The sequence below is a fragment of the Natrix helvetica genome (genome assembly GCF_964273705.1).
Source record: "Natrix helvetica genome assembly, chromosome: 1".
Taxonomy (NCBI): domain Eukaryota; kingdom Metazoa; phylum Chordata; class Lepidosauria; order Squamata; family Natricidae; genus Natrix; species Natrix helvetica.
Window position 1 is genome coordinate 88,667,085 of NC_138548.1, and position 26,653 is coordinate 88,693,737.

Below are 26,653 nucleotides of genomic sequence, written 5' to 3' on the forward strand. Positions count from 1 at the left end.
ATTTTGGCAGAGAATAACCTAATCCTATTAGTCCATAAACTGCAACTTCAGCTTTTTTTTCAAGGAGGGTGTTTCTTGTTCTTGTTTTCCCATCTCCCATTCTTTGTCTTTCTACAAAGCACTTTAGAGAGGCTTAGACAAATCAGTCTTCATATCAATGTAATTATGCTTCAGCTTTAAAGGCTTGGTATTTAAATGAAAAAATGTGTAACTTTCATTTATTTATTATTCTTAGTGTTGTTAGAACTAGATATTCAGTGATTTTCAATATGAATTGGAATATTTGAACATATTGGAGGCTAAAGAGAAGTAGCAGACAGGTGGAACAACCTGGATAAAGAAGGTTAAAGATTTAAATTCAGCCCACACAAATAATGAATGAAGCTCACCAAATAACAATCACATGCCAATATCTAAATCTGAATCAAATCTTATCCAAATCAGAATCTGTTAGTCTCAAATTTCATTTTTATAAAAATGAAAACTATTTCTGCAGTCTGTGCAATTTATATTTTCTACACTGAAAATTGAAGTTCTTAATAAGAATCTAAATTGGTGACAAAAACAAAACTATCTGAAACATAACCTAAAACTCCTAAATTTTTAGGAACAGGGATTTACAGAAACAAAACCTATGTGTTCTCCTTTTGTTTCTTTCTAGCCGCTCAAGGTTTTCATAAATGTGACCCCTTCTTCCTTTATAGCTGGGTTGGTTGGTGGATTGGGTTTCCCACATTAGAAGTTGAAAAAGTGAATATTAATAGCAATAGCTCTTAGATTTATTTACTGCTTCACAATGCTAAGTGGTTTACAGAATCAGCTTACTGCCCCCAACAATCTGAGGAACATTCTACCATGAGGAACAATCCTCATTTTACCCATCTCTGAAGGATGGAAGGCTTAGTCAACCTTGAGCCAGTGAGAATCGAACTGCCAAACGGTTGCAATCAGCAGTGAGCAGAATTACCTTGCAGTACAGCATTCTAACCACGGCACCATCACAGCTCTTAAGCACCATCATGGCTCAAATGAATATTAAGGCTTTTTATAAGTTACAGCATAATAATGATTGTCATTATCAACATTTTCCATGCTAAAGCCAGATGACTCTTAAGTGATGGTTTAATAGTTCATTAAGCTTAAATAATCTAATATTTTGTTTATGTTTATACTTTCAAAGAAGTTAAGCTTCATCATTATCTGAGCAAAAAATCAAACATAAATAATATTATTTGATAAACAAAGGAGGTAGTAATTACTTTAACATAAAGCAAGTCAAAAGTAGAATAAATTATATACATTAATACATTATGTTGGAGGCAGGCTATGTGATGCCTATGATCACCACTAGACCCACAGATACCTTCATTCATTCATGCCCAATAATTGTATCCCACCTAATGTGGCCTTTTTAGCTTTTAGCTTCTAATTTAAAACATAGGAAAATGTATGGTGTAAAGCATTATTCTATTTTTTTTTAAATAAAAGATTATACTGCCCCCATAGTGATACTTAGGAAATAAATATCAGGGTTTACTGAAGCCTAAACTTTTATTCATTCTTACCAAAGAAACGCAAATGTAATTTGAAATTGTCTGGACCATCTTCAGAGTCTAGAAGGTGGGGGGAGCCATCTATTGAGTGGGATTTTGTGACTACATAGTAATTCCATGTATGTCTGGGAAAGCTCCATTAAGAAGTGCATACAGTCCTCGGCCACATGGACTAACCATCTCTGTTGGTAGAACAAATCTGGGGTACGATGGAGATGTGCCATCTGTGATTCCAAATGGTAACAGTGCAGTGCTAACTGTGGCCCTCAGCATCAAAAAATAGATCCATAATTTAATCTCAGATTATATAATTAACCAAGTACTTCATCAGATAGTCATGAACTCAAAGGAGATGCTTTGTCCAGTTTCTGCCTGAATTTACCCAATGAAAAGGAAATCACCAGCTTTTTGGTTTCTTTCTCACTGAACCAGTAATCCATGCCTGTCCAGATGACAGCATTATATGCCCCCTCCCTACCATTGACCCCTATTTATAAAATTAAACAACAAAAGAGTTCTTGCTTGCATCTTGGTTATAATAGCATTTATACTTTAATGATCTATTTTTATAGAATGTTCCACTATGGATTTGCTACAAATAATGGAAGAAGAAAATAGCTACTTTCAAAAATTCAACATAGCATTAAAGTTACTTGAAGTCAGTTGTTATTTCTATTATGAGAAAATCTTTCAGTTTTAACAAAGCTGTTATGAGCTCTTCTAAAAATCACATGTTTTCCATCTTCTTTAGTTGATCTTTACAGTAGAGAAGAAATGCCAAAACAGTAATTGTTTTGACCTATCCTAGCCAAGATGTTGCAAGTCTTATAATTATCCCTTTTCTTTGTGGTTTCTTTTCATTGTTAACTAAGCCCTTTGAGTGACTGGTGGGGAAATAGGCTACTCAGAGTCACTACAGTTCCTTTCCAATTTTAAAACCTAAAGATCAAATCAATAGATGAATAAACAATCCCTCTTGCCCCTTTTTCACATCTGTCAAGAAAAACTGCAAAGGCTCTTTCACCCTGGAAACAGTGGTTAGTATTATTTTGTAGTGAAGAATTTCCCAACAAAAGCAAGCTGGTTGAGATTTTTTTTACAAACTGTAGCTCCTATATATCTAAAGGGCACTATATCAGAGAAGGCTGCCATAATGCAAGATGAAAACAACCCCTTAAAATAATTGATTTTAGAAGTCTATTTGAATTATCACTTTCCAAGTGGGACCAAATTCTGCTATGTAGTTGCTCAGGGATTAGAATTTGCTCCTTAACATCCTCAACATCCTGTTATGGCTCTCCCTCACTGCTCTCCCATTGAACAGCAGATTTTGGAGAAAAAGCAGAATAAGTCCATTCTACTTAGCAAGACACAAGCATGATAATAAATCAATCAATCTGTATCTCAAGGATGGCATGACAAACATGGCATAGTGTATGGCATAACAAACGTGGACTTACAATGTATATTAATATGACACCTAAATTAAAAACATAGATCTATTAAAAAGATCTATATTCATATACCAATGTCTAAGCTATCTAACCATTGACACACCAGGATATCCCAAAGAAAATCTATCTTGGATTGAAATTATTATATTTGGTGTATATTAGAATCACAATTACATATTTATGTGCAACTAATGGAAAATACCTATCTCTTCACATTGCTAAAAAATTATTATGTAAAAATGACCAATGCTTTTGATATTCTATTTCAGAAAGAAAAGAATACTCCTAAAAACTAGTCATGCTTCTGAAATTTAGTTATTCTAAGATATAACAAATCCCAAGACCCAGCAAACATTTTTTTTTAAAAAGGAATGCAAGTTAACTTCCATTCTCATGGGGTTTGCATGCTGAGAATATAAAGCCCAACGATTTCTCTTCTCTGATCATACTATTATGCTACTGAATACCATGACAAGCAGCGATTTTTGTCACTGCTTCTAATTATTTATCTTTCCTATCATGTCCTCTTGTATCCACTCAAGATCTGTGTTAATCTAGTATTGTAAATAAAGTACATATGACAACTATCAGAGAAGGACAGTGTATTATATTTGCAGTGTCTTCAAGATTCACTTTGACATATGCTAGCAAAAAACTCAGAAATGCTTCATAATCTTGTAAAGATAGAAAACGTATCAGGCTATAATAGTGAATTTTTAAGTTAACCCTTTACCCATAATCCAACAAAGAATATATTGAATAAGAAGTGATTCTATAGTGTAGTTTTGTATCTAAGATGCGCATAATGTATATAATTTTTTTTAAAGAGAAATTTGATATTTTATCCAACTGTTTTCTACACCAAGACTTTTTATGTATGTCAGATTTTAAGCTGATGTTTCAACTATAATAATCACAAACAAGGAATGTTTAAAATAATGTTTTTATTACAAAGTTCTGCTTATTACTTATGGTGGCTAGAATTATGCAACTGAGAAATAAAACTTCAAGACCAATGAAATTCCATACAAAATCAACAGATTACATTTAAATAATCAGCTATGATTTTCTTGTTATATATAAGAGCATAATGTACTTTCTTCATCAATATTGGATTTTGTTTCTCGACCTTAGGTGTATAAGCTATAAAACAAATTTCTTGGAATTAAGGTAATTGGGAAGTATAACCATTTTTAGAAGATATGGAAGTATAGGCAAAATTTGGTTATTGTTTGCAAGACATTATTTTCATCTGACTTGCCAAGTAACCACATTTTGATTTCTTGCTGATGAGAAATGAATATTTGCATTCACTTTACTGTAGTTGTCATGGATTTTTTTTTAAAAAGCCCATTCTATTTGTCCATCACTAGTTATAGACACTTTAGCCAATTGAAAATTCTGCATGTCAGGCAAAATAAATTTGAAGTTATTCAAAATTCATTTTTACAAATTATACAGTTATAAAAATGTGGAAATAATTTTTGGATTAGATTGCTAAAATGTGTAAGTAAATTTGGCACTATGGAAATTTTGCACCAGTCCTTTCATTCCAGGTTCTTCAACAGTAAGCCAACCTTCTTTTGACTATTAAGAATGATCTCCATTGGAGACTCCTAGATCATATCCTTTCCTTTCCTCCCCTTCCCCTTTTCCTTCATATTATCTCTAAATATTGTTTGTGCTACTCACTTTGGTATTCATAATTCTGCAGTGGATTGCATCATTTTCTTAATAGAAGCAATCTAGAGTTATTTTAGGTGCTGAGTGGCACTCAGTATGGAAGTCCCGTAATAGTTTACAAGGTGGAAATCTGGTTGTATTTTAAATATTCACTGTAAAGCTATTAACTGATATGTATAAAAGATGAATTGGTCAGATTTGGATGTTTAATTTGATGAAATTTTGATTTTTATTGTCTTTCTTTGTGTTAAGAAATGGTCCTATTAAAGAAGTATGCTGATGAAAAAAAATCACAGTAATAAAACTATATACTGGGAATCTGCAGAAAATTACTCTAAATTTTTTAAAAATGACTACTCTTTCTGATAGATTAAAGGTTTTTTTAATGGACACTTAATGATTACCATCTTCTCTTAGATTATGTAGCAATATTAACATGAAATTCAATTTGTAGATTTCACAAATCTAAGTTTTACATCACATTTAAGTTTTGCATCACAAGGAGAAAAAAGATATCTGTGCATAATGACAATAGCCATAAGACAAAAGGTTTGACTGGAACTTTTGTCCTAGGCTTAATAATAGCCAGTCTTCCCCCCTCCCCCGCCCAACATCTGCTTATGTGTATAAATATTCAAAGGCAGAACTCCTCTTTATGTTACGGTGTTAAGCAGAACTTTTAATATACTGTTATCTAGACAGAGGTGGTATTCAGCCAGTTCTCTCCAGTTCAGGCGAACCAGTAGTGGTGGCTGCAGGAGGGTCTGCCCACCTGCCCCAACGTAATGCGCAAGCACTGCACATGCACAGAAGGGGGTGCGCATATGCAGACACAGCGTGTACGTTCACATTTGAACGTAGGTAAGGTAAATGAATCTCACCACTGGCTGTAGATTATGCCCAGCTAATTATTACATACCATATATAATGCTCTGATATAAAGTATTCTCAAATCATGTGCTTAGGATCAGTTTGAAGGACTGCCTCTGTGCAACAGAACATTCTACTTAGGACAGAAATCACAATTTTCTCCAGTGTTTATTTGGCTAATTAGCAGTTCCACAAAGAAGAACAGTGTTGACATTGTTCTGGGAACATTTTTTTAATCCTGACTTCCCTTAAAGCTGCTCTTCAGATGCCAAAAAGAGATAAACTCCTGCTATTCCACCATCATTGCTACTGAAGAGAAACAGCAGATTTGGAATGGATGAGGATGGAATTTCACGGGGAGAGCGCAGGAGGTGAAAGGACTAAATGTGAGCTTTTAATATAACCCCCTTTTAGTCTTCCCAGGATGGAATCTATCAATATTTCGATTTATACAAGGGAGAGTATCCACTTATGACAGGGCTTAATACTGAATACTATAGTTCCTTCAAAGAAGTTCTTGTCTTTTCTCCAATGGAGACTGAAATTAAGTGGAGTAATCTACATATTTTTTCTCTCTTTCCCATGCTCACCATAATAACTGTGTTCGACAACTGAGATGTCTGTCAATGAAATAAAGCTATCAAAGCCCCCAGTCACTGGACCTTTTGAACAGAGGTTTCAAGTTCTTCCAGTATTTTCAGATTGTTTTTTTGGCAAGGGAACTCTCATTCTGAAGACTGAACCACAAATACCCATGGAAAAAAAATTGGCAGACTTGTGGAGTTTCTGAGTGACATATTCTTCTTATTTATTTCCTTTTGTAAAACCCTTCCATTCTTCTCAATACCTGCATAGTCTTGTGACAATTTGTGTGTGCCATGAATGGTTTTTTTTAATGTAATAACTCACATTACAGGTAGTTCTTGACTTATGACCACAATTCAGTGCAAAATTTCTGTTGCCAGGTAATTAAGTTATTTGCCCCATTTTATGATCTTTCTTGCCGTAGTTGTTAAGTGAATCACTGCAATTGTTAACTCCGTATCACAGATGTTAAGTGAATCTGGCTTCTTCATTGACTTTGCTTTTCAGAAAGTCATAAAAGGTGATCACAATGCCCCAGGACACTGCAATAATCATGTTAATGAGAGCATAGAAAGTATAAAAATATAATGAAATTAAAAAATGTAAAGGAGACAGTAAGATGCAAGATCTGTAAGCAGATCAGTAGTGGGTTCCGGATCCTGTTCCAACTGGTACGGTTGGAATGGGCCCGGTGGTGTCCACATGGATGCACACAGCGCGCACATGCGTCTTACCGCTTCCGCAAGCCTCCATGATGCTCCAACTGTTCAGCGGAGCATTGCGCAGATGCTGTATGTGCTGAAGACTTAAAAGACCGGTAAGGAGCTCGGGCAGGCGGGTTTACCCTCCGGAGCACCGTACCGGAACGGTATCCAGGGCATACAGCCTGCAACCCTCCACTGAAGCAGATCCACTTCAATTTTCCCCATCTTCAATTCAATAGTATTTCACAATTGGGCAAGAAAATAACATAAATAACATTCAGTCTTTTTCTTCTTCATAAGTTTCTCCATTATTCTTTTCTTGACCTTTTAATTTCAAGTCCTGGAAAATTGTACCAGTACTGTACAATAGCAAATAACTGATTTTGCAGAGGCAATTTAAAATGGGAAAATAATGTAAGGAAAAATGATTGCTGGATGTATCACTTGCTCAATTTAATTCAAGTACCATTATTGCTTCCTTTTGCATCTGATCAGAGCTGCCCCAGTGCTTGGTTTATTTTATGCTTTAGACATATTATTATAAATTACAAGCTTCATTTAAATTGCAAGCCCATAAATTAACAGTAAATATTATATCATAAAGACACACACAAGCGTACACACACATACAATTGACAGATACAAGCAACTTTCTAAAAAATGTTCTGATGAAAGACCTCTGTATTATGAAACCATTAAATTTCCCACTTTTCAATAAAACTAATCATGTTGATGACCGCATACAATTTCATTCTAAAGCAATTTCTGTGGAGGGAAGTTTGAATGATTACTAAACTATTATTTTAAGAAACAAACAAATTTGTTTTGCTTGGCATTTCTGTGATATTCATTGAACCTGACATACAACAATGCGCTTCTAGAAAACTTATAAATGGTGAAGCTAGAAAGATATTTGAGTCGTTTTTCATCAACAAAAAAGCTATAATGATAAGTATATGGATTTCTGTATAGAGATCTTCAAGTACACAGTGGCTGTAATTTCAGTGTTACTTACCTTGTAGTAGCTAAACATTCAAACTATTAGTTATAAATAGGAAGCATAGAACTAGGCAGTATGATGCACATATTACTTCTTAATCAAAGCTGCACAATACATCAGCAAAATTTTTGTCCAGGTGATTGGTGCTCATCTATATAAATACTGCAATGCATTTGTAGATCTTTATACATCTGACTTAAAATGTATTCACATTTATACATTTGAAAAATTATGCCACCCTAAAAATATGTACAAATCTTATTCATATGAAATGCACTGTTCTTTGCAAACATTAAAAAAGCAATCTCACCAATGCCTTTATATTTAAATAGCAATTTGCTACACTCATCTTCATTGTATCCTTTAATTGGAATTTGTAAAAGGTTCACTGTGGTTGACTGTGGTTGCATGTGCATGGCAAGATGGTATCATTTTATATATTTATGGTCCTTTTTCTAGCTAGATCAATGTTATACCATGTCTCCTTTCAAAGTGAATTTAGTTTCAGAACCAAATGACAAACTGAATTTTTAAAGTGGGGAAATCTAACTCTGTTAATACCAAGGAGTTAATAAATACACCTGTGAATGTTGGAAACTTGTACTCTAAATGTAATTTATATTATAACCTATTGGTTTAATCACACACTTATGTTTCAAATTTATTTTATTAATATCCAAGCTATGCTAAAAGATCACTTTTAATTTATATTATGATTCACAGAACCAAAGTTAAAGAGAGCAGGCTTAATAGTGGGGAAACATTTTTAGGAAAGTATTTTTTCCAAACAGGTTTTCAATTCCAAAAAGCTCTAATTATAGATTTTAAAATATATTCACAAATTCTAACTCCCAAGGTTGTCTGGGAAGAAATAAGGGCCATCAGTTTATCAATGTGATATAAATATGATCTATATACTATATCAAAGTATATTACACAAAGATAACTTAGTACGATATACCACATCAAAATAAGGAGGAGTTAGATATGTATTGCTACAGTAGTACTCATGAATTCTGAGAGGAAAATGTACTTTGGATGATAAATGCCTATAAGCAGGTACTCCACTGTCTGAGAGATAGTAAAATAGCAAATCCATAAATATCAAACTCTCCAAAGCAAGAACAAGTTGGGCAAATAAATAAAAATTAAAATGGCAACCAGAAATTAATATGGACTGAGGTTTCTATTAGACTCCATGATTAGAGTACATGAAACACTAATATATCCAGTTAGATTGAATTGCAAGTCCCAGAGGTCTTTCAATAAGGTGAATGCAACATGCATGAAGGATACCAAGGATGCTAATAAAAGAAGAGTCAACAAATGAAGAAGTTAGCTTTGATTTCCAATTGAAGTCCTGGCACTTTTTAAAATGTATATCACAATGCAAATAAAAAAGGGGTGGGGTTTTGAACTGGTAGTCATGGCTATCCTCTTGACTTTATTTACTCATGGATGCACTGAAGGCCAACAACTTGGAGAAGTCTGCATTTACACTGCTGTTTGTATTCTTCACTTTGTGTGCAGTTGAGATGCAGTTTTAATTCTCATATTGTTGAAGAATAATGCCATGATTATTTTTTAATTTCACACTCCCCCGGTGATATTAAGACTATAATTTTGCACCCAGATTCTTAGACATAAGATGACAGAACTTATGAGTATAGATTGCACTGTGAAAAAAGTAGATATATCCTTATAGATATTCTACAATAACACTGATTTGACTCAATAGCACAAGGCAGTATCATATCCAACACATTAGATGTGATATTTCTGCACAAAAAGGTCATTGGATTATGGAGACTCATTGATTTAAAAATAAAGAACAGGGAGAAACTGAAGAAAAATATCATCCAGTGAGTCAGTAAATATTCAGTCAACAGAAAGGACTTACTCTGAAACCTGCTGTCCTGGTTACCAGCTTCTTCTGTAAGTAGGATTAACTGCCCCCACTCACCTTAAGCAAAGTTCAAATATCGCATAGCTATAATGGATGTATGATAGCTAAATGTTTTGGCAGGAATTGTGGCTGCAAAGGTGTTTTTAGCTGACTTGTTTAGGAATATTTTTCATCAAATGTTGGAGGCGCCGTTACCAACTCTTACTGTAACAAAAAGCATAGGCTCTATTCCACAAGTTATTTTTATATATTTATGAAAAAACACTCAACTGGCATTTTTGAGAACACAGAAACTTTAAGTTTCAGACAAGTTTGGATTTAAGTCTCACAGCTAAAATTTAATTTGCTCAAAGTAGCCATTTTTAATTGTAGCTCTTGGGCTGGTAGATGCTTGTACGGAATGATTTTCTTACATGAAGGAACTTACATGACTGAATGTTCTTCTATATGCCACACCAACCCAGAAAATAAAAACTAGGCATCTGGGAGAAAGAGAAGAAAGACTGAAACAGATCTTAGATTATTAGCTTTCTGAATGGAGGGACATGGTTTATGTACCGTAAAATCTTAATATCAAAGTACAGTTTCACTATCACATAGACATAGATCAATAAAGGAGAATATTTGTAGCTCAGAGATAAAATGAGGGGTCCTTGTTGGTCTCTGAGCTTGCTTTATTTTTTGCAGATGTTTCATTACCCTAACTAGGCAACATCATGAATGCCTATTTACCTAATTAGTGTAATGCAACGTCTGCAAGAAAACAAATAAACTCACAGAGCAACAAGGACCCTTCACAGAAATCTATGTTCCTATCCGCTAGGTAGGCGACTAAACAAATGCTTTGGATGCAGAAAATCTTCAGTTCAGTTTGGTGCAGATACAGATAAAGATACAGATGCATATTAACAGAGTTGGAAGGGACCTTGTAGGTCTCTTCTGTCAGAACTGTGGATATTTGCTGCTAGTTATCACGAATTCTTCAACATGGCAAATGAACTAGAATTAAATTGTCAGAATGTCCAGTTTGCATAGTTGTTTCTAGTTCCAAAACCCCCGGAGATTCCAGTTTAGAAAAGGCAGCCTTATGTTGATGACACCTAAGATTTCATGAGAAGTCACAAGCATTCAAGATTGGTTATGAAGTTCAGCTAAAGTTATTGAGGCCTACAAATAAAGCATCCACTATTCCTAATTCTTCATGTTCTAGGACTTATTTCAACAGAGAATTATTTGGGAATGGAATGAGCTGATAAACCCAACTCTAAATGGAGGACTACAAAAAGATCCAGGCTACTGTAAATGGCCATATTATATTGTATAGAAGAAGGGGTGGAAAAATACCAAGAAAAAAGTGAAGCCATAACTCAACAGCCTTTGATTTAATTAACCATTGGTGTGTTACTACTCGACAGCCTTTGAAAAAAGTTCTATATTTTGAATGGAAAGACCTATCTCATATTCTGAGACAGATATTATAAATCCCTAGTTCTCTAAAATGCAGTGTTATACCTAAGTATAAAGTAATGCCCTGTGATTTGCTCCCACTACGGCAAATGCCTCTTGCAGCATTATGCTAAATCACATTTCTTTTGGAATTCATTTTCTTTAAAATCTTTACAAGAAAGGCAACTCATCCTTATACATTTACATATAGTACTATCATAGGTCACAGAAAACTGTGTACATACTCTCCATAAAAGGACATATTTCAAATAAAATACTTATAACATCAACAAACAATAGTGTTCCTTCTTCCCATTAAACGTAGATTTCTGCAGGCCCCAATTTTTGTACATAAATAGAAGAAAACAGTCTCTGGAATATTTACATCCGCTAGGATTTCCGGTCAGTGAAGATTTCTACAGCTGTTTTTAAAGTTGCACTTAGTTTTCATTTTCTCTCCAGCCACGGGCATTCTTCCCAAATTTATATACCAGTCTCCGGCCATCTACACGCTCAAGAATTTCTCTTTTATAATAGTATCTGTTAAAAGGAGATGATGAAATCAGATACATAAAAACTCATTTTCTGACCATTTCCCCTTTTAATTTTATTTTTAAATGGACTTAACATTTAAGCTATTTTTTTCATGAAGTAAGAAAATAATTCAGTATCTCATTAGGTGTTAAGTTACTACCACATTACAGCCTTTGCATAAGCCCATTGCATATAAAACAAAACATCCGTACACTATGTATGTTCCAAAGATACTGGTTGAATTGGTACCTGGTATGCCTAAATATGGGAGGAAGGTCACTACTCCCTCTTTCTGTCCTTCAACCTTCCTCCCACATTTAGGCATACCAGGGGTTGTAACACAAATACATACCTATTTCCCTGGCTCAACTGATAAGGAGAGAGCCTGTGGCTTAGTGGCTAAGACTCCTGCCTAAGATATAATACAGCCCAGGTTCGAATCCCAGTAAGGGTATGGCTAGCTGATGAGAGCTAATTAGCTCGAAATAGATCTATACTAGTCTCCCTTTATTTATTTATCAGTACAAATACAACACAAATATAAAAAGGCAACATTAAAAATAAAAATATGGTTTTCTGCCTGCATGGTCTTCTGTGATGAGCCGAAGGACAGAAAGAGGGAGTAGTGACCTTCCTCCCATATTTAGGCATACCAGGGGTTGTAACACAAATACACACACACACACACACACACACACACACATCCCATTGATTGAAAGAGAACTATAGAGCATCTGTATCTAAAATCTACAGTTACAAATTACACCCACTGAATGCAAAATCTCTTGAATGTGATGCTATGCAAATTTCTCTTTATCTAAGGAACTTTGGGAAGTTCCTGACCAACAAGCTGATACCATTCCTGTATTAAGGGGAAATCATTGATTAATAACTGAAGTATGATAAGTAGATTATTACATTGAGAAGAAATTGCAACTATTAATGTTTCTGATGATTCAGGAGGACTTGCAGAGTATGTACATGCCACTTTTGTGGGATTTAAACACAAATGGTGAGTCATTGTTTAGTCAAGGAGTTGACACTTTCTCATAACTGACAAAATCTCTGTGTTCATGTGAAAACAATTTGGCAGTCTTTCTAGCTATATAATATGGTTTTCCAGATGTGGGGAGGGGCCCTCAGAGCAAGGATCTAGGATTCCCATCTTGCCACATCAATTCAACCAGTATCTTTGGAACTGGAAAAAATTCAGGAGGAAATTATGCCATAGGAAAATAGCTTGTGCTTCACTCTAGTTTACATTTTAAAAACTCCCCTGCGATTTCAGCATACTGGCAAGGCTGTTTGCTTGTCATTGCCACTGAGATTAAAGGCAGTTATTTTTTTAAGCAAAATGTTCCCCTTTCTTACCTCATGGCACGGCTGAGTTTCTCATAAGTCATGCTACTGTTGTTCTTCTTCTTTCCCCATAGCTGAGCCACTGCCTCTGATTTTAAGAATCGGAAGATGCCTTCTGACCGATCCTCCCATTTTATCAACCCAGGATTCTTCTCTGGATGAAGGAGAATGTCTCTGATGAACTCCCACAAGTGAGTTCCCCGAGGAGCTATAATGAAATAATGTTCAGAGGAAACATTATTTGTGCCGAAAAACAAAGGGTGATTTTAGGAATTCCTAATATTTCTTTTTTTAAAAGTCCTCCCTATACTTTCTTAGGCTGGTTCCAAACTCTAGAGTTACTCATTGGAATTTGTTGGAAAGGTATGGGCAAAGCAGGAAATTGATATCGCAATTGCAGTTCCACCCCATTGTACATCCACATAATGGCAACACACATACGGTGTTTGGATCTCAGCATTACAATCCCCACCTTGTCATTTTTAATCCTCCTGCGCAACTAGCTGGCCTTAAACCTTAGGTAATGTAATAAGCTCATATTCTTAACTCAAATGTATTCATTTATCTCAAAAGCTATTTCACTAATATTCTTATTCTAGCTATTTAATTTAATATCTCTGATATTCAAATTTAGATTTTCATTCAGTATATATTCCGTAAGTCTTTAATGTCCCCCTCATAGCATAGAAATTCAGGAATAGCTGTCTTACTGTGTTTCTTATTGTGTGGTTTTGGAGGGTGATCTTGTGAAATTTTCTTCCCTTCCGAAGAATCCTCTGCAACAAAAAAAAAGGGAATCAGTTCTTGCCTCTATATATCTGAATCTGTTCTAGAAATGATGATACATCAAATGTACTTAAAAATATGTCCCATTCTTCAGCCATGCGGTCCTCAAGGCCTCAATTGAAAGCAGCATAAAACAAAATTGTCTTCATTAATGTCAGTAAAAGTTTTCAAAGCAATTAGGAATAAGTCAATTGCCCCTACCTCAAAAAATTGCAACTATCACAGAGCAGCCAACATTGAAAATATCTGTAAGTCATGGAAAAGATGAAACCCTGTCCTCACAATGACAACCTATCCAACTTCATAGAATCATAGACACCTTGAGTTCAATTTCCTGCTTAGTGCAGGAATTCAAATTAAATCTAAATCCAGCTGAATATATTCAATATGTAATGAATGGGAGACCACTCTTGGTAATTGAATGGTTCTGGCATTCAATCAGAATGTGCCTTCTGAAACTTAAACCTATTATTTCATATCCTATATTCTTAATTTTTTTTGTGTGTAACATCTTTTCAGGTATTTGAAGAGTGTTGTCACTCTTAGTTCTCTTCTGAAAGCTAAAAATATCCAAGTTTCTGCCTTCTTGAAGTTGGTGATTAGAAGTCAATATAAAAAGCACAACAGGATCTGTGTGCAGAATAACTATTAGAACTATTATTTCCTATAATTTAGAAAACTATACTTCTGTTGATATAAATTTATATTTTCTTTCTTTGCAGCCATATCAAGTATCATGTATAATGTGTAAACAATTACTTTTCCACAAATCTTATTCTCAAACTACTGTAGGTAGCCAGGTACCTAAGATTATCATTTGATTTCTGTTTCCTCAATGGAAGCCTTTTCATTTGCCTCTGTTTAATTTATTTTTTTATTTTCAGCACTTTTTAAATTTATCATAATTCAATGTTGTGTCATTGGCATATTTGACAAGCAGTCCCTCTATCTCTTCATCTAAATAATAAAAAAGTACAGGGCTTAGCATCAAACACTATGGTTAAGTTTTATGAGAAATAGTTGATGAATATTCTTTGAGTAAAACATTTGAGTCAGCTATTTACCAGTGTAATTGTCATGCAATCTACACTACACTTAGCTAAATTGCTAAACAGAATATCATGGGTTATATACTTTGTTGAAATTTAGATACATTACCTCAACAACATTTCCACAATCAACTAAATAATTCAAAGTTTTCTAACAATCTGCTGAATAGATTCAACATTTTCATTGCATATTCTTTACATCTGTCATCTTTAGTCCTATTACTGCTAATAGTCATAAGCCATTTATTGATATATTCTTTATAAATAATTAAAAACTTCCTCTTAAATAATATGTACTATATTATTAAGTTGTGGGTTCACTCATAGTTAGGCTACAGTCCTATTCCCATTTAAATCAGTGGTGGTGTAGGGAGAGAGAGAGAGTAGGTAGGTAGGTAGATAGAGGGAGGGAAAGAGGGAGGGAGGGGGAGAGAGAGAGAGAGAGAGAAAGAAATACAGAAGGTAGGTAGGGAGAGAGAGTAAGTAGGAGGTAGATGTTTCCAGGTGTATCCATGTGCTGGAAAAGGAAATTGCTGACAATTTGCAGCACCTAAGATTTTGTTTCTGCTGGCACAGCACTTGATCAATGTAATTCTCATCAATCAGTTATAGAGCTTTCCAAAAGGGGGAAAAAGTTTTTGCACTCTTCAAACCTCCCAAAAACGGCCCGTTTTTCGTGAGAACGGGCCCCTTAAAAAAAAAAGGCATAGCCTTGGGGAGGGGGGGCTTGCAGAGTGCTCCAGGCAATGAGCAAAAACTGGCCCATTTTTCACAAAAACGGGCCTGTTTTTTTGCCAAAAAAATTGCATGCATAGCCTTATGAGGGCTTATAGTGTGCTCCTTGGGGCTCTGCCCTCCCCAGCCCCCAGGGCTCTCTGAAAGCCTCCATAAGGCTATGCACAACCATTTTGATGAAGTGGCGGGGCTTTGGGAGGCAAAAAATGCTGTATTCAGTGTATAAGACGCACCCAAGTTTTCAGTCTCTTTTTTGAGGAAAAAAGGTGCATCTTATACTCCGAAAAATACGGTAGGCACATTTAACACTATGGTTTATCAAATCACTGTGTGAAACAATACTTTATTTTTTCAATTTAGAATCCAAACAGTTTCACTTGGGCTCTCATATTATGAGAAATGGAGACAAAATATTCCCTCAGGCAAGATTAAAATGAAATTCAGCAAAAGTTCTAAACCTTTGTATTATCTTTTTTTATTTGTTACAACAGTATATATAAACTAGTGACCATTTACAGTTAGAATCATAATCAAAAAATAACTTGACAACCAACTCTCATATTTATGATCTTTTCTAGTTTTTAAGGCAAAGGAAAGCTGAAGAAAAAAAAAGAATTTCAATTAGTGAAGCTTAATGACCAAGTTGTCGATCCTAGTTCTGCTTGCTAAACAAGGACTACTTGTATCTTTGATTTCTTTCATATTAAGGAAACTTATAACATCAAGACATATAATGACCTGGCAAAGAGCTGTTTCCAAGGTAATGAAAAAAGCCAAATCCAGAGGAAGAAAAGCCAGTGTTATTGGAAATTCTTCAAACCAACAAATTTATAGAGGCCTGTTTTCTCTCACCATTGATACATATTTTCTCATGTGATAGGAAGGACTGGATCAATAAGTGGTATTCAGCAGGTTCTGACCAGTTCTGGAGAACTGGTAGCGGAAATTTTGAGTAGTTCGGAGAACCAGTAAATACCACCTCTGACTGGCCCTGCCCCCTTCGATTCTCTGCCTCCCGAGTCCCAGCTGATCGGGCGGGAATGGAGGTTTTGCAGTAACTTTCCCCTGGAGTGGGGTGGGAATGGAGATTTTACAGTTTCCTTCCCCTGTCAAGCCCACCAAGCCACGCCCAGAGAACCGGTAGTAAAAAAAATTGAATCCCACCCCTGGCTGGCTCCTGAATCCTGACCGTTTACATACTAATCTAAAGCTGGTAGTTGGTTTTAATTTACCATGTTTGTCAAAATGATAATCAGTTTACTATGTTGATAATTTACATGTTATAAACATATAATAGAACATGGAGAGAATAGTATAGAGAGAAGTAGATAATTTCTATTTATCGTATTTGCCAAAATGAACATCTGTTTTAGGTAGTCACCCAACCCCCACTAAAAGAAAATAGTCAGAGAAATTTTCCGGGAACTCAAGTTATATCTGCATTGGAGCACAGTCATTATATAGTGTCAGAAAGCATAGAACCCACATGCATTCTTACACCTACATTCTTGCATAAACTGTCACCGCAGCTTTCAGTGGAAATTAACTATTTGCATGTGCAAATGACTTACAGTAAATACCAGCCCCAGCTTCTGTACCAACTTGCCCCAATTCTTTTGTTGCGATGCTGATAAGCATACTAGGGAAATGGATATAAACTACCATTACAGAAGAAAATGGCAAGTCCTTTTGCTAAGAGCTTTAAAAAAAAAGAACAAAAACCTCAGCTAATTGCATTCATGTCTTTTCTGCACCGGCAACCTGAGAGCACCATCCTCTAATACAAACTGCTGACTTTGTGGGAAAGCAACAAAGCCCAATTAGGGATTGTTGTTTCCACCCTCTTTTATTCGTGTATATATATAAAATTAAAGATTTCATTAAAAGATCATAAAAACTAACACAAACCAATATAAAGTAGAAAAGATATGTGCAGAAGGCGGGGCACGGGGGGGGGGGAGGAGGAGAGAAAAAAGATTCAGAAAAGTATTTTTTGAATTTTCTTACATGTTAAAAATTTGCCTCTTACTCTATGGTTATAATGTTTGTTCGTTTGTTCGTTTATAGAAATAACTCAAGGTAGCAAACCTATCCAACACACCTTCCTCCTATTTTCTCCAACCTTGGGAAGTGAGTTGGACTGAGAGAGAGTGAGTTGGAAAAAGTCATTCTGCTGGCTTTCCTGCTAGACTACAACTTATGGTCTCCCACATTCTAGCCTGGTGTCTTAACCACTAGGCCAAACGGTCTCTCTTCTTTCTATAATCTGTTTTGTTCGATCATCAAAACCATATATCGTAAGTTCTTTTTTTTTCTAGTTCACACAAAATCTGAAAGAGTTTTCTAATAGGCAATATCAAGAGTGGAGGGAAATGATAAGTGTGAAATATGTAAAGGAGAGATCGATGAACTGGAACTCTATCTCAGATGTCAAAATATAGATGAAGAAAGGGGAGAAAATTTGGCAGAAACAATGAGAATAATTTCGGCAGAACCCCCATCGATAACAAAAGTCAAGCTGATGAAAGGAACAGATAGAGGGTTTCTCATCTTTATAAGATATGCAATGAATAACAAGTTGTCAAGAGAAATCCACATAAGACTTATCAAGAAAACACTTAGAATACCGATTCTACCAATGGCAAGAGATATTGGACTGCACTATTTCTGGAAGCATACAGGATGATGAAATGAAATGTCACAATAAAATTTAGTTAAATGTAGTTAAATTTTGAGTACTATGTATAAGACAAAGTAATAATAGCTATAGCCACATAAATGATTATAATAATGATAATAAAGCATTTATATATACTAGATAATATGAAATTTTATACAAACTGTAAGTGAGGATGATGGAGATGATATTGAAATCTTTTTATAAAAGATAAATAATTCTATATAGAATAGAATATATCATTGGATGATTTCAGGATGATGTCATGAAATGCCATAATATAAATTTACTTCAAATTTAATATGTTTCATATAGAAAGGATGTAATAATAGCTATGCTTAATGGATGTTTAACAATTATAGCAATTTGTATACATATATATATTAGATTGATGATACTAATAATCAAAATAACATGGAATTGAAAATTATCAGAGAATGTTATCAATGCTAACATAATAGAATGATTTAGAATATGATATAAAAATTCTTTATTATTAGATATATTGAAGATAATATAATGAATCATTATAATATAAATGGATAGATATTTAGAATACCTTGTTTAAAATGGAGAAACCATAGTGATAATCAAACAAATGAAGCATAATAATAATGTATGCAAAGATATTTAAAAAAACCAAAGAAATACCATCAAAATGATTGAAAGAAAGCAAAATTGAAGGTAGGAAATGTCAGCAACCAGAAAAAAGCTTATTCAGACTACAGTTTGTCCCTCTCCTTCAATCTATGGCCAAGCCTCTTTTGCTGCTCCAATGAAACCGGCAAGGGAAATTTCTCTTTGGCTGTTTTCAGAGGGAGGATAAACCAAAAGCAAAGTAATTGTAACAAGAGCCGCATAAGATTGCATGCAGCATCATGTGGTACGATCAAGTACAGTTCAACAGCTCTCTCTCTCTCAAAAAAAGGCATTGCCTGTCATTTTTTTGTCTTTTGGATAATGCTTGTTTTCATCTCCTCCTCGCACCATAGTGTCAATAGAGGCGTGCATGGCTTTTCACATACTGCAGAGTTAATAACTAATTCTTTCACAGCTGCAAAAACAAAAGCTGATCATTTTACTGGGAGAAAAGTTTCAAGCATGAGAAGTTTTTGAAGGCTGTGTCTTGATAAATGGGAAAAAGAAAAGATGTTTCAATAAAGATATCTTGCCAAACTCAAGAGAAAGAAAAATGCACAGAATTTGCATATGATTCAGAAGCACCCGGCTTCTTTTTGCCAAATACACAAATTAGGACATGCTGTGACCCCGGCATGCTCCCCATCCAGTAGGATCAGCAGTTGGAGAATTAATAGATCACAACAGAGAACAATGATCAAATTTCGCTACAGTTCTTCCGGTTTGAAAAGGTAGCAGCTGCTACCTTTGGGAAGTAAGACAGCAGGAAGAAAGCTGCTTAAACTGACATTTTCTACCTTCTGTGCAAATAGTATTTGCATGTCCTGATTATTTTAAGAAACACAATTTTCAGAGTTTACCCAATACATTGAGTTTACACAGCAGTAATGGGCAGGCTTGTGGTTCACTGTGTTATACAAAGAGGAGTGTTATTCATGGAGCTCAATTCACCACCTGTCTCAGCTCTATTGTGTCTCAATTCAGCACCACAGGTCTTAGCCAAAGCATATGTTGGTTGATTCATATCTTTACAGACTGAAAACAAGTAGCCAATGCTACAGAGTAGCCACAAGGAGAACAGTTGCAAATTAATTGTGTTTCTTCGTATCAGAGGGAAAAAAAGAAATGCTTTAGTCCAATAGTCTAACAAAGAATATTAATGTCATTTGTTTGCTCTCTATTACATTATTTATATAAAAACTTTAGTTCTTCTCTCCCAATTCTTAAATGTTTGGTGACTTACAGCTAAGTGTTTAGGTCTACAGAACACTGTAAATAAGGTAAGATGAATTGATCTAGAACAGGGGTGTCAAACTTGATTTCATTGAGGGCCACATCAGGGTAGTGTTTGACCTTGAGGGGAATGGAGTGCGCATGGCCAGGATGGGTGTGGCTAGCTTGATGTCACTCATGTTGTGGGTGCTTGTGGTGGCCTGAGAGCTCCCAAGCTCTGTTTTTGGCTGCCATGGCTTCCTGCAACCCTTTATCAGTGAAAACAGACCTTGGGAGGGCCACGGGTCACCCTCCTGAGTTATGTTTTCATTGGCAGAGGCACCACGGGCCATTCCTTCATTGTTTCCAGGATGCCAGATCTAAGCACCCCACAGCCCAGACATGGCCCCGGGCCTTGAGTTTGACACCCCTGTTCTAGAAGTTCTAATTTTGTTATTTAGCTGATTCTATTCGTTGGATCAAAGCAAAATATATATGTATGCAGAATACACTTCAATAACATACTTCAGGATTTGCACAAACGCAGCATTTCTGAGCTACTAATTAAAGCAACTGCATCATTTTTCGGCCTTGCGTTTTTGTGGTAATGGCTAGCACAGACATGATGTGGTTCAATGAATACCAAAGCACTTTCTAAGCATGTCCAATCATGTGTATCTATACCAACAAAATCTATATGTGTCTGTACATCTATAACAAAGAGACCACCCAAAGTGTATAGTAATATAGAATATGGTTTAGATATTTGAGCTAACCGAATGCTGATATTAGGCCTAGACCTACTTACCTATAGGTTGGTGACCACTAGCGCTGACAGAAATCTGTGCTCGACAGTAGGCTTTGCTATCCACTAATTCTAAGGATTTAGGAAGAAAAAAATTAATGTAAGAAAATGTTTTTTTCAAAGTAATTTCCAGAGGTGCTTAAAAATATACGAGGTCCTTAAGGTAGTTACCTACTGTGCCACCATATCCACTCTCGTAGAAATAATTGTCTTCTTTCCAAGATGTCATTAAAGATGGATCTTATGCACAAAAAAGAACAGAGCAAAAATCAATACTGTTGATAATAATACTCCTAGTTACCTACAAGAAATGTTCTGTATTCAGAACAGAAATTTTAAATGTTTAACAGCAATAATGCATACAAAAGCATCAGGTTATTTTATTTATTTTATTAGTACAAGAAGGCATTCCTCTCTAAGGGTGTGCAATTGGACATCAGAAACTGGTTTTTTTCAGTAGAAGAGGTGTTAAAAGCTTTAAAGCATGTCACAATTCCTGAGCAGGTTGAAAGTAAGACCATGCTGTCTTCACTGTTAGCATAGCTTTCAACCTGCTCAGGAATGGTGCCATGCTTTAAAGCTATCTTGAGAATTTTGAATTTGCTGTAAGGGCTGCACCAAGGTAAGGGCTGCATTTACAGCTGGTATATGCTGAGATTGCCTCTGTTGTGGGTGAGTAAAATGGCAAAAGGCTGATGAGTAATTGTTTGGCTCACTCTTCATTAGTCCTGCTCCAAACATGGCACTCACTTGACCCCATTTTTAAGCCTGAACTCCATCCTTTAAGCTCCTGCAGCTTCTCAAGTTTCAACAATTGCTATTTTGTTAAACAATATTTTCATAAAGCCTTTCCTTCTTTCTTTGGATGCTTCATACTTCTGTTCATGTGTTATTGTTTTTTATTGTTGTTATTGTTATTGTTGTTGTTGTTGTTATTATTATTATTATTATTATTATTATTATTATTATTATTATTATTATTATTATTATTATTATTATTACTGTGGCTACAAGCCTCAAAAGTTGGAAACAGCTCTCGGATCTCTAAAAAGTTCTGATTTTGTAATTGCTGTCTTGGTAAGGCAGCAAGGATCCTGTATGCAGCTAACTACCCTTTTTTCTTATTTTTGTTATTTTTGTTTAAACACATTTCTTCAATTCTGCATCTAGCCTTTGTAGTCACTGGGAGGTCAGAGAGGAATATAGATAACTATGGCTATATTAAGCTGCAATCATATGGTATAAATTTGCTCTTTTCTTTCTAAAATCTAAACCTGATAACCTTTAGCATAGCAAAGAATAAACATATTATTGTAGGAAATGAGAAACAAAAATAAAGGTTCCACAACTGTTCTAAATTTATCTTTTGACCCATAGGACACACAGATGATCACAATACTCATCTGGGTATTGTTGCCAGAGATTAGTCCTTCTGTACAAAATTTGTCCCTTTTTAAGAAGATGTTAATCTTGTTTTTGTTTCCATTTCCAAATGCAAGTTTGGGGATCTAGTTGTCTTTTAAAGTAATGAATATGTGATTACACCTGGAAATGAATCATGATGAATGCTAAACCTTTGTGTTTTGCCAGCTTAAAATTTATGAAATAGGAATTTAATCAATCTTCTGCTTACTAGCTACGTGTTTGGACACCCCAAACCTATGTCCCCTTTGACTTCTTGGAAAAAAATCCAATGGATGGATGAATAAAATAATCTCAGATTCGTTGAACTGAAATCATCAAATGCCTAAAAAAATTTCCCTAGAACTGGGAAAAATATTTTTGAAAAGGGATATGGGCATCATTTGCAATTACTTAGAAATTATTGTAGGTTTTTTATATAATATGTGCTGATCTAGATAATGTGACCTTTTCCTAGAACCTTCCTATATGTCTCCATGAATTTACCTCTATTACCAGAGCAAATTCATTAAAAAAAGAAGAGTAAGATAATTAAATAATATTTCTTGACTGTTAGGTTGAGATCTTTCTACTTCAACATATCTTAAAAGTATATGTCTTCTATTGTTGGTTCTATTATATTACATTTGCAACCTAGAAATATGTATGTATGTATGTGTGTGTGTGTGTGTATGTGTGTGTGTGTGTGTGTGTGTATACATGTGATAATACCTCCCGCCTACCAGATATCTGGAAACCAGCCCTAATCAACAAATGAGCCCCACCCACCACCCAGGCCGTTACAACATGAAACAACAATGGGCACACAGCCAGCACCAATCAGCACCAATCTACCAATCATGATACAACCAAATAACCAATCATTCCACTTACTTGAACAAAGCCAGCACTCCACACCCACCCACCAAGATTTATAGAAAGACGGCAGCTCCGATCACATTTTAAGCCCAAAATCCAGCCTGAAGATGGCAAGTGAGATCTTGCTGAAATGTTGCCAAGACAATCTCAATCTTACACGGGAAAAGACCCGAATATAACAAGACCAGCATACCTACACTTGTGAAAATCTACACAAACACACACACACACACACACACACACACACACACACAGAGAGAGAGAGAGAGAGAGAGAGAGAGAGAGAGAGAGAAAGAAAGAGAAAGAGAAAGAGAAAGAGAAAGAGAAAGAGAAAGAGAAAGAGAGAGAGGTATGCTGGTCTTGTTGTATTCGGGTCTTTTCCCATGTAAGATATAAAGGATATATATATATCCTTTCAGCATAATATTGAAAATAATATAGTCTAAGTTATATTGACTTAAAACATTACCTATGACATAAATGAGTTTAAATGGCTAATGTAATGTTAGTAATGATATGATTATTTAAAAAATAAATCTTTTAATGTGTACATGGGCTTATCCACCCACTTCCTAGAATTGCCTGCTAGTTTATGGTTAGATTAGATTATTTGGTTCTAAATAACCATTCTTCTTGTTCTTTCCTGGTTTGCAATTGTTCATAACAGAAATAATGTAGATATCACTCACCTGTTTGTTCTGTTTTAACAATGACATTGTGTGATGGATACACTTCACTTCCAGTTCCACACTGACCTGACAGAAATGAATGTAATATGCAATACAATTACAAAAAGAGGTGGAATTTCAATCATACATCCCTAGAACAGCTGGATTTTATGAACAATAGGAAGCAATGGCATTGAGAGCTATATCAATAATATATCAGCAGAACAAAAAAAGAGAGATATTTTCATGCTAGTCTTGCTTCTGATTATATGAAGTAGCAATTCACAAGCAATACCAGCAGATTTTCTTCTTATTAAATATTATTTAAAGTATTGGATTGACTGAAACAAAGAAGCCACACAATTTTAATATAGGGAAGGAATACTTTAGTATCAATCAATAATAATGTTGACAATAACATAGTGTTCACTGTCAATAATGCACTACTGACAGTCTTTAGTGTGTGCCACGAATCTTGTCCTGACTGGAAAAAAATTAAAGTATTTTTAAGTTTTAAAAAAGTTCACATTAAATATATGCTTGTAAGAGTGCTTGAGAGACTGCTAAAACCAGGGGGAAATGTTGAGTTGGGATAATATAAGGTAAAGACCTCTGAATGCCCTATTTAGATATTATTTAGTGCCATAAATAATGATAGAGTACCTATATTTTCAGGATTCCAAATTTTTGCACTGAACTAAATCTATTTTAAAAAACTTGCAGTCCCATTCTCTCTGGAGTTGAATTAAGGAAAATATACTGATATAGGTTTGTACTTTCATCCCAACATGTTTGTACACTATGTGATTAGAATATTATATATACGGCTTAAAGATCTGATCCTGAAAGCTGACTGAATGTCCTGTCTGATATTTTTCAAAACTTCCTATTGGGCTATGGGAACATTTTGTTGTAAATTATTGAAAGGAAATTATTTTTCAGAGACATTGGCTATAAGCTTTGGAACAAACTGTTTTGATCTTCAGCCATATTAAGAAATAAGTATCTTCAAGATCACAAAAGGAAAGAGAAGCCACCATAAATATTATTTCTATTTCACCATACATAGAAGATAATGTTCAAATTTTTAGATCAAGGTTTTATATAATAGATTCAGAATTGTTCAGTAACAAATGAGTTGAGCAGGATATTTATTATAAATTTTTTTCTTTCCTTTTAGCTCTTAATGATTTCTGAATACAGGGAATACATTTTGAACAAAATTTTATATATTGTGTCTAAATCTTGTTTTCCCAGCCTTAAGCCTCTATTCATTACTAAATCAATTTGCATCATCTTTTATTATTGATCCTGTTTTCTAAATTTGACCAGAATCGTAGCCTATTAGTAGAATAATAACTGAAGCTTAGAAGTTGGGAAAGGCAACATATATTTTAGTGAAAGGTTTTACCATTCCACTTTAGATGATGGAGATTGCTGTAAAGAAGTTGTCCAGCAGAACCAGCTGCCCGGGTGAAATCTTGCAAAGTCATGCTACACAGATGATCTCCACTGATATCAAATTCCTGGAATGGGATACAGTTGGCATCAAGCTGGTTGGTGTCCAAAAGATGTTGGAGCCATTCCCAAACCTGATACTTTGTCCAATACTGAGGATGTATTTCATGCCACTGTGTTCCAAAAAAACTGCTCGATGCTGCTGCAAGGAAATATGTAGTAATCACTAACGAAAACAGTTCACTATCCATGAATAATATTGGTAAAAGTGAAGAATGCTTCACTTTTATTTACATATTAAATTATTGAAAAAATCCTCAACACTTAAAAAGCCATAGTACCGACAGTGATAAATAATGAAAATAATATAATAAATTAAGCAGCAGAAAGCAGAGTCAATAAAAGCAAACATCTTTAGGAATTAAAATGTAAATCTAGAACTTTGGCTTCTACCCTTCCAAACAGCAGCTACATTCTATAACAGAATAGAAAAATAAGTTTTTTTGTGGGGGGAGAGGAAACTTCATTGACACCAATGAAGAGGATTAGACTATTTTTATATACTCAATGGAAAACCCATAGCAGGCTTTCAACGAAAAAATATCAGATATGAATACTTAAATAGTCTTTATCCAGACTATGTTCAGATTAGTAATTTGAGTTCCCCGAAAACAAATGAAACCAATTACATGATATAAAAATCAGAAACTCATGCAGACTAACACCAACTCAGATAATATTTAATGATATTGAATATGATTATGAATTCAGAAGTAATTACAATTTGGAAGCATCCTCAAAAAGCAGCCTCATATAGAGCACATTACAATAATCTCATTAAGAGTTCATTAAGAAAATTAGTTATGACTATGATATGTTTATTCCTATTTTTAAAAGAATGCAGTTGGTGGGCAAAGTGAAGTCAGCATGTGCATCAGCATATAGAATTCTAATCTTGGGTTTTACAATTATCTATTTACTCCAAGGCAAACTATGTTCCTTATATACACTCAAAGTGAATTGTGAAGAATTTACGAAACAAAAATTCTAGTTATTTGGTAGGCAATCCATGAAAAAATTTTTTTACAGTAAATGTTGAATTGATATTTATTAAATTGATAGCAGTAGCAGCCAACATTAAAATAAAAATATGGAATAGGATTCCCTTAAAGAAATAATCAAGTTTTAAAACTGTAGTTGCTACAAATTAAATCCTTAAATCATTTTTTGTATGATTTAAGGAACCATAT

The 26,653-nt window shown here is 34.7% G+C and overlaps 1 protein-coding gene across 6 annotated transcripts in view; it reads right to left on the reverse strand.

Moving 5' to 3' along the window:
• Window positions 1-11,122: 11,122 nt before the first annotated feature.
• The window catches only part of EHF (ETS homologous factor), a 117,174-nt gene continuing 101,643 nt past the window's right edge, over window positions 11,123-26,653 (reverse strand). For 3 of the 6 annotated variants that reach the window (XM_081949087.1, XM_081949084.1, XM_081949086.1), the window contains exons 3-9: window positions 25,357-25,605; window positions 23,967-24,032; window positions 21,169-21,237; window positions 21,001-21,069; window positions 13,805-13,870; window positions 13,107-13,302; window positions 11,123-11,741 (exon numbers count right to left, since the gene is read on the reverse strand). In XM_081949087.1, the coding sequence (XP_081805213.1) occupies window positions 11,642-11,741; window positions 13,107-13,302; window positions 13,805-13,870; window positions 21,001-21,069; window positions 21,169-21,237; window positions 23,967-24,032; window positions 25,357-25,605 (815 nt within the window). In that variant the 3' untranslated portion in view covers window positions 11,123-11,641. The remainder of the gene's footprint in view (window positions 11,742-13,106; window positions 13,303-13,804; window positions 13,871-21,000; window positions 21,070-21,168; window positions 21,238-23,966; window positions 24,033-25,356; window positions 25,606-26,653) is intronic. The other 3 variants (XM_081949085.1, XM_081949088.1, XM_081949089.1) reach the window with 2 other exon arrangements.